Below are 17,721 nucleotides of genomic sequence, written 5' to 3' on the forward strand. Positions count from 1 at the left end.
CTTGCCACACATGTTGCTTATAAACTCTCTTCTTTACAGTCAATCTTACCCGATCTCTAAAGTGGAATTATAAAACATTCATTTATTTTTTCTTGGAGAAAATTTTTGTTAATGCAGCCTTTGAATAAGTGCTACCCTGCTCTTTAAATGCTAAAGTTCACTAAAACTCCAGTGATTTATGTGCAGCTTTTGACTGCCAGCACCTGGCAGATGAAGAAACCTACTCAAGCTTCAGTCATAAACAGATAGCATACAATTTAATTTTAATGTGCTCGTTAGTCGTAGCACATTTCAGACATAATTGTGAATGCAACACAAAATTATAGCAAAAAGACAATTTTAATGCTGCTGTAGAAAAAAAGGTTATATGAAGAGTCATATAATGGTGCTTCATTGTCAACAACAAAACAGGGCACAGAGTGCATTACAGTGTCTGTGCTGTTTACATGCCAATATTTTATACATAGATTCTCATATGGTGTCAGCTGTCAGTTACTTCTGCAAATTAACTGCCAAAAATGGAGACGAACAGAATCACTTAGTGTGCTGGTAACCACGGGTTACCTTTCATATGCCTAAAGATAAAGCTGCAGTATGGAATCTTGGGAGAATAATTAGGCAGAACAAAACAGAAAGTTACCAATTGAAATAAAAAGGCATTCTACAATATGAAATAACAACCAATAGCGCTTATAAATAAGTAAAAGGTTATATCACAGAATGCCTCATAACTTTTAAGCAAAATATTACAGTACAAACATTTTAAAGGCTTTATCAATGTTTAGGAAATACAGTACAAGTTTTTCAAATAGATTTAACCCTTTGAGCACTGAGTTTATTTTGAATTCTCTCATTTTTTATTTTATTTAAATTTTCTTTTACTAATAAATACCTTTAAAAGTCATGTTGTGCAAAATAGTTATAATGCATGCCAAGGATGGAGTCCGTGGCTTCTGTTATTCAGCTGGTTTAAAAACAAATGATAACGATACTAATAAATATGTATAATTTAAACATGAACCTCTATCAATATAGATGTACTGTATAGCAAAACAAAACAATCATACTTTGCTTTAAGAATAATGTTTTTGAATACTTTATAAATGCTATTTGTGGTACCTTTCATATAATTTACAATGTTTGGATGTTAAAAGAAAAACCCTTAGACCTAAAAGAAGAAATATACACTATATATAGGTATAGCTTATACCTGAGGCATATCAGGTACAAAAACCGTCATTGCTAAAAATGCTGAAGAAAAACATGGCATTAACCACAATTACATTTCCATAAGAGATTTTGAAATCTATACAATATATACATCTATGTTTCAATGTGAAAATAATATTTTAAATTTCAAGGTGTGATACACCTCTGCATAAATGGAGGTTCATATTAATAATTAGAACTAAGCTGGTAAGGGTTTTAAAAAACATATCCATACATTTTACCAAATTAAAGCAAAAGTATTCCAAAGTACTCAGAGGGCTAAAGATTATAGGGTGAGAAATACCAGCACACTTAGGTCACATGAAAAAAGTGCACCAGGATTAGTTATAAATGCTTAATTAAACTGTCTGTTAATGCATGCAGCTTGATGCATCAGAGGGATGCACAGCAACTAAATCCAATTTACACAAAGTTCCAAACACTTACCACTGCATTTTAACCTTCATATTTTACCAGTAACAACAGCTGATTATGCACCTCTATTAAACACTGTACAATTATACAAAACAGTTCAGCCCAGAGTGACTCTCTGGAGTTAAAATAAGAACATGTGCCAAGAACTAAACAGTAGCTTTAAGGCGTCTTTGACAGTTTCCTCAAAGCAAATTACAGTTATTTTAATCAAAAGCAAATGCTACTGCTTCTCTAACTCCGAAACATACAGAAGATGATCCTCGGGTGACTTCCCGTGTGTTTTACTAAGATGAAGTTTCACAGCATGCTTGCTTGCAAAAGTCCTGTTACAAAGTTTACACTGATAGGAAGTTCCAATTTCTTCCTCTGGGGATGATGTCACCAGTTTTTCAGATGGTGACTTTGTTTGTGCTATCTGATTGTTAATCTGTTCATTGGACAGTTTGGACAGGTCTCTTAACCTGAAACCTAGATGTGACTCAAGGTGACTGATATAAGTTGAAGGAGTTCTGATCTGTGAAGCACAGTCATTACAAAAGAACACTGGATGCCCAGTGTCCAAATTTTTAAGGAACTTAGTTCCTCCTGTCCTTCGGAGCTGGTATTTCACATTGGCTAGCCAGTGGCTAATTGTGGTCATTGAGAGTCCCGTAAACCTTGAAATGTGCATCCTTTCTTGAGGGCTCAAGTCTGACATAATGTATTTTCCCTCTGATGTCTGTCGTAAACTGGCTGCAAACTGGGCCTGCAGAATGAGCAAGTGCTGAGGGTTCCAGTTAGACTGACGTCCCTTCCTTTTCTGAGCTGGTGTTGTCTCTTCTGGTTCCTCTATTGTGGTACCATCAATGTCAGATTTCTCAGATATGCTGGAAGGTGTGGAAGATTTTGATGTGTGACTTTCTGTCAGGTTCTTCAGCATATCAGATATATCTGACAAGGCATTCTCGCGTAGCGGCGAGTTTGACATGAATGACACGACTGCAGAAGTCTTTGCTGTTGTCACTGTAGATGAAGAAGATGCAGAAGATGTTGATGTGGATGACAAAAGCGCTGAACCCAAAGAGCAGCTTTTGTCACTCTTGCCTTTCGTCAAATCTATGGGTTGGTCATTGTTGACATGATAAAAATAACGGTCTAAGTGGTCTGTTTTTTTGCACTGCAAAGGTGGGGTGGCCACCGCAGCCTTTTCTGCCAAACTGTTGCTCATTTTAAAAAGCATGCTCATTGGATCCAGAGCAGGCAAAGATGGTTTTGCTGCTTTTCCAAGATGAATATTCATGACAGACTGCAGTGCACTTAATGGATTTACAAATGGTTGTTCAGGAGGATGATCTGTAATAATAGCTGTGCTGCTGCTTAATGTACTTGCAATTAACTTTACAGGCTCTTTACCATTTTCCACTGGTTCTATAGTTGGACTATCCTTGCAACTATCCCTCTGAGGAACTGGGCTGTTCTGTTGGCTTTTAAAACCACCATCACTGGAGGCATCCATTTTGAGGGGTTCACTGAGTTCGCTGCTGCATGGCGAAGGTGTCGCGCGTTTCACTGGAGACAGTTTTCCTTCAGGTTCTTTCATTTTTTCCTCAACTTTAATCACTTTCTCAGTGACTTTCTTTACCAGTTCTTCCATGGCATGAAAGTTCGTTTTTGGCACAGGGGAGGTTTGACTGCTTGGTGGCGACAGTAAGGGCTGGTTTTTAGTCGGCGACACTATTTCATTGTTTCCAAACATAGATTTTAAGGGTGTACCTTTTCCCGATGAACCCAATGACAGCTTCATCATATTAGGTAGCTGGTAGGCAGCATGAATACTGGGGTAGCCACCCCAGCTTGGTGTACCATTCTGGGCTTTGTTTATAGCTGATGTTACTGTGTTTTCTAAAGACTTTAAAATATCTAGCCCCCCTTTAGGACTTTCTTCCAGGTCATTTTCAGTCAAATAATGATATTTTGAGGAGATATCATACTTTTCCTCATCTTCATTTGACTTCTCTTTCTCTTTCATTTTATCATCAGCAATCCCTCTCTCTTTATCTACTTCTTTTTTTACTTCAACATTCAATTTTGGGGAGATACTAGAAGGCGTGTTGGAGGGAGATGTAAAAGTGGTGGCTGCGAGTGGCACAGACTGTACTTTTTCGTCTAGTAGAGCTGTTATTGTTGGCGTCACTGGGGCTTCTATAATTGGCTTCCCTTTCTTCATGGCAGAGTTAGTGACTTTTATAAAATGTCCTGTCACCATCATGTGGGCAGTGAGTTCCTGCAAAGTATCATGGGAACTTCCACACTCCATGCATTTGAGAATTTGTGATTTCCTTGCCTCAAAATGCCAAGCATAGCTGGCACCATTCTGGTGACCGTAACGATTATTTGGCGTAATGTAAGGATTTGCATTCTTTTGTAGCGCGTCGTTGGTGTCCGAGATTGTTGCTTTTGGTGTCCCACCTGTGGAATCTGGAGAACTTGGAAGTTCAAGCTCCAGTGATGCTTTTTTTCTAGTAGCTGGGATAATTTTTGCTGCTACAGGTGTAACAGGTTCCTTCAGAGGCACTTTTTGGTAGTGTTTTGTTTTGATCATATGAACACTCAAGTCCTGAAGAGATTCAAATGAATGGCCACAGTACATACACTTTAATACTTTCTGGGCATCTTCTTTCCCTTCCATTTCAAGCAAAGAACGTTTACGCGGTTTGGACCATCTTTTAGGGTTATTGTTATCAGTTTCATGGTTGTCATCTCGATAATGTCCTGTTTCATTCATGTGCACTGTTAATTCTACTAAAGTGTCATAGGCAGCACTGCAGTCTTTACAACGGAATTTACTGGCTCCAGTAAATATAGAGCCATAAAGCTTACTGCTTTGTCTGTACAACTGAACTGTGCTAAAAAGACTTGGTTCAGGAAGAATTCTGCTCTGAGAAACTTGCTGCAGTGTCTTTGCCATAGCAGTCTGATGCCAGTCAAAGCTACCACTTCCACAACTGCTGCTGCTGCTGCTGCTACTGCTGCTGCTACCGTTGTTTTTTTCTGAAGTCGGCTGGTGGAGATTCAAATTGAGATTGGACCAGTAGGAATTGGAAAGGAAGTTATTATATACGGCTTTCATTTGTTCTAAACTATCAGATACAGCAGAATCTTCAAGTGGTATTGCAACCTCCTTGCTCTCTTCCTCGTTTTTGATAGAGCTGCTTTCAAAATCTGCCATGCGGTCACTTGTCTCACTGATGTGTGACTCACTGTCCATTTCATGGCTGGAAAATTCAGCAGCTGGAGAGTTTTGGTAGCTCTGGCAGTTCTTACTGTAGTCTTTTTCCGGGCACACGTATTTTGCTGAAGGTTCCCCATCAATTGCATTTTCATCAGGTTCCATGTCTTCCTCCACAAGTGCTGCTGCCTTCAGTTCATCTGAAACATAGGCTATCGTGGACAAAACAAAAACAGGAGTTAGTGACTGTTGATCATACTTTCCATCAGCTGCTTAAATATTTCAGCTAAAGAACTGCATTTATTTGTAAAATTAAACAGTTAAAATTTAATGTTTCTTCAGAGCAAGAAAAAAATCTGCTCTTCAAACATAATTTGCCACCTTATTCTTCTCAAGGGGCAACAGCTTGAAATTAAAACTAAATTTGAAATTAATGAAGCACATTCTGGAGGTGGCATTCATTTCTAAAGTAATAAATTACTTGTATCAACCTCAGAGACAGCAGCTCCTGTCTGTCAATTAATATGTCTTATGCTTCTCCTACCCCTAATGCATTTCTTACAAGACAGATTCACAATTTAAATTAAGCAAGCATTTTTTACTCATTACATTTTTGAGACTCAATTTTCAATAAATATAAAGGAAAAAAATCATCAATAAAATTCCTACAAAGTAATAACAATGTATGCTGATTACAATACATTAAAAAACAAGATTTTTTTTTATTTTCTTTTTTGTAGTAAAGCTAGTGACTCTAAATTTGGAAATATCTGACTAACAGTGATTCAAGATATTCATTATGGATGCAACAAATGACCCATTCACATTTAAACACACTTCTCTCCCCAACAAGAAAGCCCATGCAGAATTATGTCAGGAGCAAGTTCAAGAAAATTGGTATGCTGTATTCATTCTTGCTGTATAAATATATACAAGACCTTCCACTGGACCTTACAAATGTCAAAGTGTTTGCTCTTTAGACTACTTTGTCAATATTTACTCAGCATAAGCTACATGGGCACCCAACAGGGATTCTGTCTTTTTTTGGTAAGTAGTGCAACTGGTGATGTAAATCTAACACACTCTTCCTGAATACGCTAGTTAGGAACTGACTAGTTTTATGTTCGTTTTTCATAATGGCACTCTACGTGTATTTTACACATAAAAGTAATGCCTTTAGGAAGGAAAATTCTATCAAAACATTAAGAGCACGATCAGTAATTGATCAAACTAATCTATTTCTACTGAACGCTTTAGTCTAAAGAAAGTGAAAAGATAAAATACATATAAATACATGCATATTAGATAAGAGGTTGGGTTTTTTTTAGAAGAACTAAACTAACCATATAACCATACGTAGAGAACTTGCTAGATATCTATTACCAAAAAAATAATATGCTCAGAAAAATGCAATTGCAGTACGTATCCATAGTTTTCAGATGGTTGAAAGCATCTGCCTTCACAACATACCTGGAATGTGAGGGCATCTGGCCAAGCATGGCACACAGTTCAGCATATACAACAATCTATGCAGCCTGTTTATTCAGGCAAGAGTGTACACTGTATATTGATCAAATGAAGCTATTTCATCCAGGGCAGTGGAAGAGTAAAGTATAATGGATATATACTGTACAATGTATCTATCATTAGAAATCTTTCATGCTTCTTTTCAGGGTGCTTGTGTTTAAGTGAAGCACTAATGACAATATAACTGTTAAAGTAACATTGAAGTGGACTTCCAGTTTCAAAAAGAGTATGGTGCAATCAATTGGGAAATATAAAAAATTTTTTACTAGTGCCTTCTCACGTGGATGATTTTAGCAAAATTGCTTCCAACCATGTGAAGTTATAATCTGGCCCTTGTATTCTGAGTTAAACCGTTGAAAGCACAAACATATGAAGTCAGAGCAACACACAACTGTGCATAGGTGTTGCAGATCAAATGTGCAATGTATCTGAAGAGATGTCAAGATTGTATTTTTAAATTTAAAAATACGTAAATTGAATCTAAAGACAATGTAACTGCTGTCTATTTTGCTGTAATTTTATGCTATCTGGAAATACTTAGGTTGATTGTAAGCCTTCTCTAATCATTACTAGGAAATATTTATATTATAGTAGCGCCAACAGGTTGCAATCAGAATCAGTGCCATTCTGCTGGGCACTGTATAAACACTGACAAAGAAACAGTCCAAGCTCCAAAGTGTTTACAATCGCACAATGTCGTTCATTCAGCACTTCCATCCTCTTGTGGAACAACACAAGTTGTCTTATTTTAGTTATTTGCATCAGGGTATTTCTCAATTCCAGTGGAATCACGTAGCCCAGCAGACCCAAAAGCTGCAAACCACCCTCTGAAAGTGAGAATTTTAAGACAATGATAATATATGAATAATTGGCTATCAATGATCAGTAACTGAAGAACAATTCCAAAGCTCCAAGAAACATGCATTTTAAAAGAAAAGGAAGAAAGAAATTATGTTGCAGGCCATATGATGTGGCCTAAAATAGTACAATCCTTTTCTGTGGAATCTTCTTTATAAAAACAGGCGTGTTTTTGTTCATATTTTTTTAAAATAAAAACTCCTGTCCCTGTGCCTCCCTTACTGAACAGAAATCACACCCTCTTTACAGCATAAAGGAAAAAGGAAGTTACTGTCACATTGCCTGACCTAGGAAGATCTCCTTTTCACACCTGTATCCTGAGGCATCAGACAGAGGTGGTCTATAAGAGTGCCTGGCTTTTTCTCCCTTTATTCATGTAGGGCTAGAGTGCCAACCACTCTCATAACAGTGAGTAGTCATAGGAGTAGTTCCTCGACGTTAAAATTACTTGTGTGAATAGGTGCTCACCAGCGTGAGCAAAGCTTAAACAATCTAGTCCCTGATTAGTGCTGGTTTTCCTTACATTTCTGTTTCTCAGGCTATTGAAACCTTCGGAATTTTGCTTGGTCTGAGCCGCTTGTGTTGTCACATTCACCACTTTTAGAAGAGTGACTTTTATGTTAGCTGGAATTCTCCAGCATGTAGCACATTTAAATTTAAATCCCTTTCCTTTCATGCTTTCTTTGCTCTTTTTACCCATTATCAAGCATATCTGCCTGTTAACTAAGAGCTACCTCCTCAATAACTGTCCTTCTCTTTCCCAAGCTGGAGTCATGAAGCTGAGTTTGTGACATCAGAGTTTTTGATTCAGGAAATAAGGCATGGAGAGGAGGAATCGGTTCAGCATATGAGGGTGCAACTTTAATAAACTAATCTCAAAACAACATGGGGGAAAAGGGGACTGCACCCTCTTCAGCTCTAGGCAGTTATTTGGGTCCAGTGCAGTAAGGTTATCCAGTTAAACAAGTGACAGGGAAGATGACACTTAGCTTTACCCACAACTCTCTCCACTAGAGAACTAACCTGTGCTAAGAACCTTTATGCCCTTCCTTTGTGCAGAGGATGAGGGTACCTATGAGAAGGAGCAAGACGTAAACCACCCTCATCCAAACCAACTGGAGCTGGTGCCATCCCGCAGCTGGTCACCTGTTTATTCCATCGATCTGCACTGGACATTAAATGCAAGTCGCAACAATGTTAGAACCTAAGAACGGCCATGCGGGGTCAGACCAAAGGTCCATCTAGCCCAGTATCCGTCTCCGACAGTGGCCAATGGCAGGTGCCCCAGAGGGAATGAACAGAATAGGTAATCATCAAGTGATCCATCACCTGTCGCCCAGTCCCATGTTTATTTGTGTGGGTTTATTTTCTTTGTCTTTTTTCCTATTTTAATATTTTTCATATGTAAAGTAAATGTTCGAAACGGTGAGGTAGGTGTGTGACTGTTCCTTAAACACCTCAACGTCTAACAAAGACACCCAAAAGCGGGGGGGGGGGTGACTTTAAAGGTGCTTCTAAAGGCAAAATAAATTAGTATGAATTGAAATGAAAGCAATTATGTTGTTCTTTTCTGGCTTTTTTCCCCTTCACATAAACAAACAAACTCCACACAAAACTTTTCACTGTACTTCCTGCAAGGCTAGGTGACCCTGGGGAAGTCACTTGCAACCCAAATGTGTCTATGATCGTGACAGACAATTTGGAAAAACCAGGAAAATGCTTTCCTGGAATGCCCCTGGTTTGTACAGAAAATTAAGGTATCAGAAGAGTGAAGAAACCTATCCTTGGTACAGGTAAAGAGAAGTCGAGAACAGACAGCTCCCTCATTAACATTTGTTATAATTATTAACTAAACTGCTAGGTAAAAATGAAATTAACACATTTAATATAAATACGTAACAGTAAGCTGTAATATAATGGAATTCATTTCCTATGAGAGGGAATTACCTTCATAACTGAGTTATGCATCATTTCTTCGCTAGCAAAAATAACGTGCTACATCACTGCCCCAAACAATCTATACATGCACATACTATACATACATGGATATACTCACAGACATACTCCATACACACACCATGGACACCATGCAAGCAATGGGAACTAATATCAGTCCATCGTATTTCTACAAATATGGGAGGGTACTATGTGGCTAAATCAAAATGTTTATACTGGTAACGGCTCTGCTGACGCCCTGGGCCAAATTCAACCCTGATGTAAGCAAGCACAACTCCACTGAAGCGAATGGATTTGCACCCGCTTATGCCGGGGTTCTTCACACACTGTGAACACAGCCTCTCTCCTGCCCAAACTGACTCAGACAGGGACAGCTCTAATTTAATTAGTTTGGAAAGACCACAGCACACTCAAGAGGGTTTCACTTTGCTCAAATACTTACGAGTTACACAATTCTCCCTCTCCACTTGAAAGAAGCCATATAATAATGTCTAACATTACATTCTCCTTGTACTTATTATGGGTAATTCCTGGTGCCAAGCCCAGTATAAACAAAATCCCCCTCGCTGGCTATGGAGCTGCTCCATCGCCATCACTGCAGCCTCAGAAATTCAGGTTGCTTCCATACATCGGTGTCACATTTTCAGCCAGTGAATCTGCTTTGTGACAGATTCACCAGCCACACCAGCATATCCTCCAGTCCAACTTAAAAACCCTGGGGTGGCAGCACAGAAGTCACTGAGAAACATGGTACACAGGGCCCGTAAAAGGGCATTCCATCCCCTGCTCATTGAGCTGCAGAACCATGTTCTGCAGAGGAAGAAAGGGGAAGCAGAATCTGTTCTACATATATATTTATCAATACAAGATATAAAAATCCATCTGCCTGAAGGGCCCAAGCATTCAGTTGATTTTCAGTGCACTGTGCAAAAGCTTCAAAGTCCTTAAAAAATATGAAGCAGTTAAAATTCTTCCATTAAGAAGGGAGGACAAAAGAAAGGGGTTGGGAGTAGAAATGATCGTGACCAGGCCTGATGTTGCTTATTGTCTGAGATCTCAGGAGATCACAGTCTGAGTTGATATGGCTGGTTCTTTGGACAGGGATCTGACTGCAGCACAAAATGTTGAGCACAGCAATTGAAAAATTTTATTTTCTTTCAATAGATAGCACATAAATTACAGACCAGACATACACAATGAGTGTTCACTGCTATCAGTAACAGACAAGGGATATCCTGTTGTTGGTCTGCCTGTACATTTTTGTATGAAATAACTAAGAAAGTGAGGGATATAGGAGGGAACAGCTCACAGGGTTTGGAATGGAACTTTCCACCTTTAGAGTAGATCACTGGATGAAAACTAGCCCAGGCTGGTAGCAAATGAAAATGATTACAGTCCAATGGAAATTTTGAAACAGAGAGAAAATGAATCGGTATCTCAGTCCAGTTCCTTGAAGATGTATACAAACATCACAGAAAATCCAACAGAACTGGCATTCTCTGCATAGAGGTGGAGCACTGAATGAACTATACACCACTGAAAATCAACCTGAAGCCTAGAGGTGGTGAATGCTGTGCAAAGGCTTGTAGCATCATTGTCCAGAATGTACTAATTATTTGGATTAAAAAGAAGATCCCCAAGTTGCTGTCAATCCGCACATTTCAGAAGCGCCTTGCTATGTAACAGAAATTAGGGGGGACTGCCTTCTCCCCCCAAGAGTGGCAACATAAATGGCGAATGGCAATGCTTTCTTTACAAGAGGCATGGCAATCTAGCTATTATTCCTGCTTAGAGAGGTCAGAGGCTCTGTTTCATAGGGGCGGGACTGTCTGTAGTTGAAATGAAATGTTATTTCCAGGTGGAGAGATCCATGCTTCTCTCACACATTGGCTGGAGTAGTTGGTACCTTCCACTGAAGTAATAGTCTACTCCAAGATTTATTATTCTGCCCACTGTCAAGGTCAAGAATATTAATTTTCTACATGTTAATTTGATGTAATGTGCATGATTAACGCTTGTTTAGTTGGATATTTTGTGTGTTAATAAATCTGCAGCTTCTTCATGCCAATAATAATGTGGTATTAAATTATTGGGGATCGGAGTAGGGATGGATGTGACAGCATGCCAGTGTAATGGGTGGCTATCATTAGGCACCAGAAACTTTGAAGTATATTAGCATTTGGTTCTTTGCTGAAAGTACTGCAGCTGTCTGATACAGAAAGCTCAGAAATAGGCCACAGGAAGCTAGCCAGCTGCTCTAATCCAGCATCCTGTACTGGTATTACATTTGGAGCAACTTCAGAGAGCGCAAATCAACTGTTAGCATTAAAGAAGAGAATTACAGAGACATGAATACATAGGGAACAGATGATAACAAGAAAGTTTCTGCTACACTGAAACATGGACCAGCCTGAACACAGAATGAAAGGAATTAGACACTAAGCACCTTATTCTCATGTCACTTGAATCCCATGCTTCCTCGCTTTTAGGTGTAGTTAAAATGAAAGAGCAGCAGAACCCAAATCTCCCATTCAAATTACTCAGGTTCAGTAAACTTCTGTCTGAAAAATCTCACATATCTCATCTCCACGTTATGCAGTTTGGAACATGCTTATCCAACAAACGAGACTAAGTCGTCAGAAGGCACTTACTCAGGCTACTTATTCGGATAAGGAAGGCATTCTCCTGTCTGAAACCAACTACTGCTTAGAAGTTTGATAAGTCAAAGATGATTCTTCATATCTCTCGTTTATATTATTTCCTTAGTCACAATGTACTTCCCCAGGGCAAGTAGTAATAAACACATTTAACACACATCTGAAAAACTGAAGTGATTATAGCAGATGAATTTTTATAACATCTTGGCCTTTCTATTTAGACCCTCCATTCAAGGAGCTCAACAGCTTTAATGTGCATTAATGTACTATTCCTCTCAGCACCTGTAGTACAGGTAAGTGCTGTTATTACCTTTTTGTAGAAAGGGTAAATGAAGGCACAGAGAGTTAAGCTACTTGCTTAAGGTCACATAGAAACTCTAGGAAAGGAACCTAGAATTCTTAAATTACCTGTTAAGTTAGTTTCTATAATGAAGGGATACAGGCAAAACACATAAGTAGAACAGGACCAGGAGTCTGGAGTTCTAGTTTCTGTTCCTAAACTTCCTCTGCATGTGCACAAAACTAGAAATAATTGACACTTTTAATCTTTAAAAATAATTAAGGATTGAATTCCCCAGTGAAATGCCCACAACTGTGTCCATTGCGCAAGCCCAGAATCTGTGATCACAAATCTCTGGAGCAAACTATTGTTTGACAGCAGCAAGACCTGCACATGGCCAGCATCTGCATTCAGCAGCAGGGAATGTAGGAATGATCCCTGAGTCAAGAAGAGGCACTGCCTAAACTCTCCCACAAGTTTTCTGCTCTCAGCATAAAGCGGAACTTGAGGTAAGCAATAGGGAAGGATCTGTTCTAAGATACTAGAATCAGCTGACAAATCACACCTCTGTCAACTCCAAGCTGGTGTTTTGCCCTGGTTTCTGCATGAGACCTTCACTCCCTGCAGCACATCTTTTGAGCAGGGCACCTGTGTTTCTGAAACCTGTTAAAATCACCCACAGATGAGCTCTCACACCACACCTGTCCAACATGTTGAGCAGCATATCAGCACGTCACACTGCAGCCTTCTCTTCTAGGTGCCGGATTGGCTGAGGAGTTGCTAAAGAGCTGGACCTGCTTGCATGATGACATCAGCCCTCACTGCCCTTTTCTACATGAAGTTGCTGACCAGAGATGAATGTAGGCCCTAAAAAGAAACTCATCATGACATCCTACATCTAAGCCACCAGCCTGGACAATGTGCTGAGTACTATCAGAATCAAAGAAACATGCTTTTATATGTCATATTGTGCTGTTCAGAAATGAATTAAATACCTATTTTAAAATAAGAATTGTCACAGCAAGAACAACAGTTTGGCAATAGAGACCATTCAGGAGCTGCCAACTCTCATTTACACCCATATAACACAACTAACTTGTGGTGGATGCAAATAACACCTGGATTTCTTTGTCCCAAGCAAGTTTGTAGAGATAGTGGACCAAATTCTTCTCTGTTTCGGTCATGAAAATAGGTGAACAGGAGTTAGAGCACAGAATCTGGCCCATGGTCTGTGTGCCCTCCTGTGCCATTTACACCAGGAGCAGCGTAAAGCCACACTGCCTTAGAGAGAGCTCCAGGAGGCATTTTGCTTCATGCAGCTCCAAGGAGCAAACAAGTATACCCATTGCCATACACTGTTGTGGGACAGAGCTAGGACCCTGCGTCCTTCTTGCCCCTTTTGAGACACTACACATGCTGAGCCAGTCCCTGTGGTCCTGTGAACTCAGGGACTGGAATTTTTTCTGCAATCTGTGCAAAGGCTTCTTACCTCCTCCCCTCACTGCATGCATGTAATAGCCAAGCACAACCTTGTCCTTTATGAGCAGCATCACAGTGAGAGCAAGGCAACCAGAAAAACAGTGCTTGTGATCATTCATTTAGATTCTGAATTGCTGTTTGCTTTGACCACATTCATGTTCTTTTTTGTTCACGTCTCATACATGTGAAGGCAAACAGTTCACCCACCCACCTAGCTCAGCGCACACAAATTATTGGAGAATGGTTGTTCTCTGTAAAAATACACCCATTTGCCAAAGAACAGAGCTATTCACAGTGAATATGAGTATTCAATATCTGTACTCCTCTCGCTTATAATATTTCAAGCATCAGTCAGCCAACCAGAAAGTAGGAACAATACCAAGCAAAGCAGTCAATTACAAATGGTAAATCATTAATTGCTGAAGTGAAGGGAACAATTCCAATTAACAAATAAACTAGTAAAATTAGTCTATTTGCAGCTATTTCAGCTAAAGTTAAATTTCTTGTATGAATTACTCACTATGAATAACGTGACCAGTTCTAAGCAAGACATAACTCCAGTTCCTGCTGGTTTCCAGGGCAGGTTCCTTGGCTGCAACGTACAGAACTGTGTTGAATTCTCCACTCTATGCAGGTGTATAATACAATGAGTGTCACGTGTCCGCAGGGCGAGACAGAGACAGTATTGTAGCCTTAACCATAGTTTGGATTTGGACCACATATTTAGCTATTGACACACTTTACGTGGTGGTTTTCTGACCTCAAAATTATCAATTTCTTTCTGTTTGCAAAATTATTCCATCAAATCCTCAGGAAACACAAATCTACTTGGAAAAGGCTGTTAACAGCACAAGGTAACATGCATCTTTCACTAAACCCTTTAAATGAATGGATTCTAAAAACAAAAACAATGCCACAATCCTGGCTTGAAATCAACATTTGGGTAGCGTTTTTTAATCACTGGGAAGTATATAGGGCATTTGACAAACTAATACAAGATTCACAGACAACTCCAGGATAAATAGTCATGAACATAAAAGTTCTCAATATGGCTCTAATAGTTCTTAATTATTATAATCCTTCATTAAGCAAACAGATGTTGTAAGGGAACTTTAGTTTCTTCAGATGATCAAATGCCGTAATCAAATCATTCTGCTTCTGTCCTGCCTCTTCTCAGCAAATGTTTTGTATAGTGGAGTGGAAATAGCAAACGCAGTGACAAAATGACCATTTAAATTGTCTCAGAAACCTGTTCCTGAACAGTATCCCCTCTCTCCAAATTTCTCTGATTCTATTCTTCTAATTATTACTTAGAATTTCTGAGAATGTTATGAAAAAAATCTTACACCTTTACTCTCTGTAATTTTCCCGTATTCCTGTTGCTTTTAATTTGTACTTATCTTGCAACCTTTTTAGTGGCCTGAACAGTGGCTCTGTGTTAGTAGTAGCAAGATGAAAAATAAACATGGATCTCTGGACGTGCAGCAAAACCTTCATGCTACATTTTAAAATTCAGGTGTACAATAATGATCTTACTTTAAAAATTATTTCAATTGGAGTGTAGAAATCACTCTAATAGAGTATTTTTTAAATGATCATAGCAGTTCAAGATGTTCAAAATGCATTGGCTAATTCTTTCCTTACATAAAAAGGCCTTCAAGCCTAATCTTTCATTCCTTGTGAACCCCAAATTCCCACTGAAGTCGCTTATACAGTGGCTTCAATAGCAGTTTTAGGTGCACCTCCTGCTCATAATGAACTCTGTGCAATATGTGAACAGTGAAGTACAATGAAATTCCTAAACTGTTTCAATGCACTGCACTGTGCAAATTGCAATTTCAGCTTTGTGAATCTCCACTTACAATGAAGTTGCTCCATGAAAAGAGACTTTGTTATGGGTCAATACCTGGTATCCTTACTCAGTTTCTATTCAGCCCTACTTAGGGACTACTAACCGCTACAATAAGAGAGTTTTGCCTGAGTTAGGACTAAGAACTGAGTAAAGACTTCAGGATTTCCCTGTACAAGATGTTTCCATTTTGTTTTGTATTGTACAGCAGAGAGAGACACTGAATATTCATTTCATTCATCTGCTAATCATACTATTTTGGAAATGAGTCTCTGTCCTGCATTAGCTAATGAACTGTACTGTTGGGCAGTTCACTAAATATCCCACTAAAATCACAAGCTGGAAGTACAAGGTTCACGGATTCCTAAAAAGGGAATACAGTGGAAAACCTGAAATCTAAATAGTAAACATCTCCTCTCAGTCACCAACCAAACTCTTGTCATTTTTAAAAGATGTTCCTATGGTAGTTTATAGCCACAACCGTGAACATTCAATGTCACATAAGAAAAGACACTTGTCAAGTGCCTTTCCCTTACAAGCACCCTCATCGTGACCTCTGTTAATGAAGTTAATTGAATTTAAGATCAATAATGGTTAATTATTGCAATTTGACATTCTGAGATAAATGGCTTTAAGACAGAAATGTGTGTGTATGTGAATTCTCTCCAAAGAAGGTGAACACATTACAGCCTAAGAGGGATCACACAGGCCTTCCATTGATCCTGGTACAATCTGATCGACCTAATCCTCTGATGAATGTGGGCTTTTCACAGCTACAAGTAAATGTTCTACAAGACTACTCTAACCCTTGTCACTGACCAGATCTATATGAGCTGTACACTAGAAATCTATTGAGACAGATTAAAGAACTGCTGTAGAAACAAGAGATGCTTCAATAAAGGTGATGGTTTATTATATTGGCTATTAATGTTACATACTGTAAGTCATTATGAATGCTTATGGATAACAACTGCTTAATTTTGGCCAGTTAGATGTAAATGATAACTAAAACAATAAAAATAAAGAACGAAAACACTGACAAAAAGCCTAAAACCACCCAGATGAATTTGACAGGCAACATGAGAATGTAATCTCCTTCTTATTGAACAAAATAATCACTGAAACATATAATAACTAAGACTAGCACTGATACAGGTGAGTATTTCAGAGAACTAGCAGTCAATCTACTTCATTCAGAGTTGTTTGAAGTTTACTTTCACGATATTTGGAAAAATGTCTTCCTGTTGAGAAACTGTGTTAGTAATGATACTCTTACATGAATACTGAACAAGTTAAATGACCACTTACAAGATTTATAATGACAAAGTAAATGTTGTCAAGGAAAAAGTAATAGTGATTGCAGAGTGCTGACAATAACAAGCCGCTGAAGAGTTCTGTCAAAATGTAAGATTATGCAAAAACACTATTGAGAACACTGCTAATCATCTGCTCTTGTCAATTACTTGAAGGGTATCTGACAGCATATTTACATTAAACACACTTCAGTAGCAAAATCCTTAATGCTATATCAGAATATTTTCATTACCATTAGGAATCTTTAAAATAGGCCTTTTACAGTACAACAGCAATAATGGTGTAATATCTACATCAAGCAGGTGCATCCATCTCATACAATTATAGCTAAAGAACATTTTAATGATATTATTTAAAAACTTATGTATGATGGATGTAAATAATATTTTAGTGTGTATACCCAATGAAGCCTATTTTCAAGTAACAGTCTTGTTGGAGTCTTATCCTAAGTGTAAAAGAACCATTGGTCTCTGTGTGGCAGTTTTTAGTCTTACTCATTGCTCATGTGACTGCACACTACTGTGAAGAGAGATATCAGGTACACATATTTATACTAAATCTTTGATTGCAACCTACAATTCAGTTGCTTTATGAAGAGTCACATCAGTTGTCAATTGTTTTTCAGCTCTAGCAGAAACTCATTTTAGTTATGTCCATCCTGAATCTCCCCCACCTCCACCCCTCCCACAATATGAAATAAATGAAAGATAACTTTGTTTAAACAGCAGGCTTGCATTGTACTGTCCCCCTGGATGGCCTTTCTCTACTTCATCAGGAATAACTAGTCCAGGGGTCGGCAACCTTTCAGAAGTGGTGTGCCGAGTCTTCATTTATTCACTCTGATTTAAAGTCTTGTGTGCCGGTCATACATTTTAACGTTTTTAAAAGGTCTCTTTCCATAAGTCTATAATATATAACTAAACTGTTGTTGTATGTAAAGTAAATAAGG

General features: G+C 38.6%; 1 protein-coding gene across 1 annotated transcript in view; it reads right to left on the bottom strand.

Annotated features, from left to right (window-relative positions):
• Nucleotides 1-350: 350 nt before the first annotated feature.
• TSHZ3 (teashirt zinc finger homeobox 3) overlaps nucleotides 351-17,721 on the bottom strand; it is a 71,333-nt gene continuing 53,962 nt past the window's right edge. The window contains exon 2 of the mRNA XM_032764184.1: nucleotides 351-5,064. Coding sequence (XP_032620075.1) covers nucleotides 1,865-5,064 — 3,200 coding nt within the window. The 3' untranslated portion in view covers nucleotides 351-1,864. The remainder of the gene's footprint in view (nucleotides 5,065-17,721) is intronic.

Source organism: Chelonoidis abingdonii, chromosome 19, assembly GCF_003597395.2.
Source record: "Chelonoidis abingdonii isolate Lonesome George chromosome 19, CheloAbing_2.0, whole genome shotgun sequence".
NCBI classification, from domain to species: domain Eukaryota; kingdom Metazoa; phylum Chordata; order Testudines; family Testudinidae; genus Chelonoidis; species Chelonoidis abingdonii.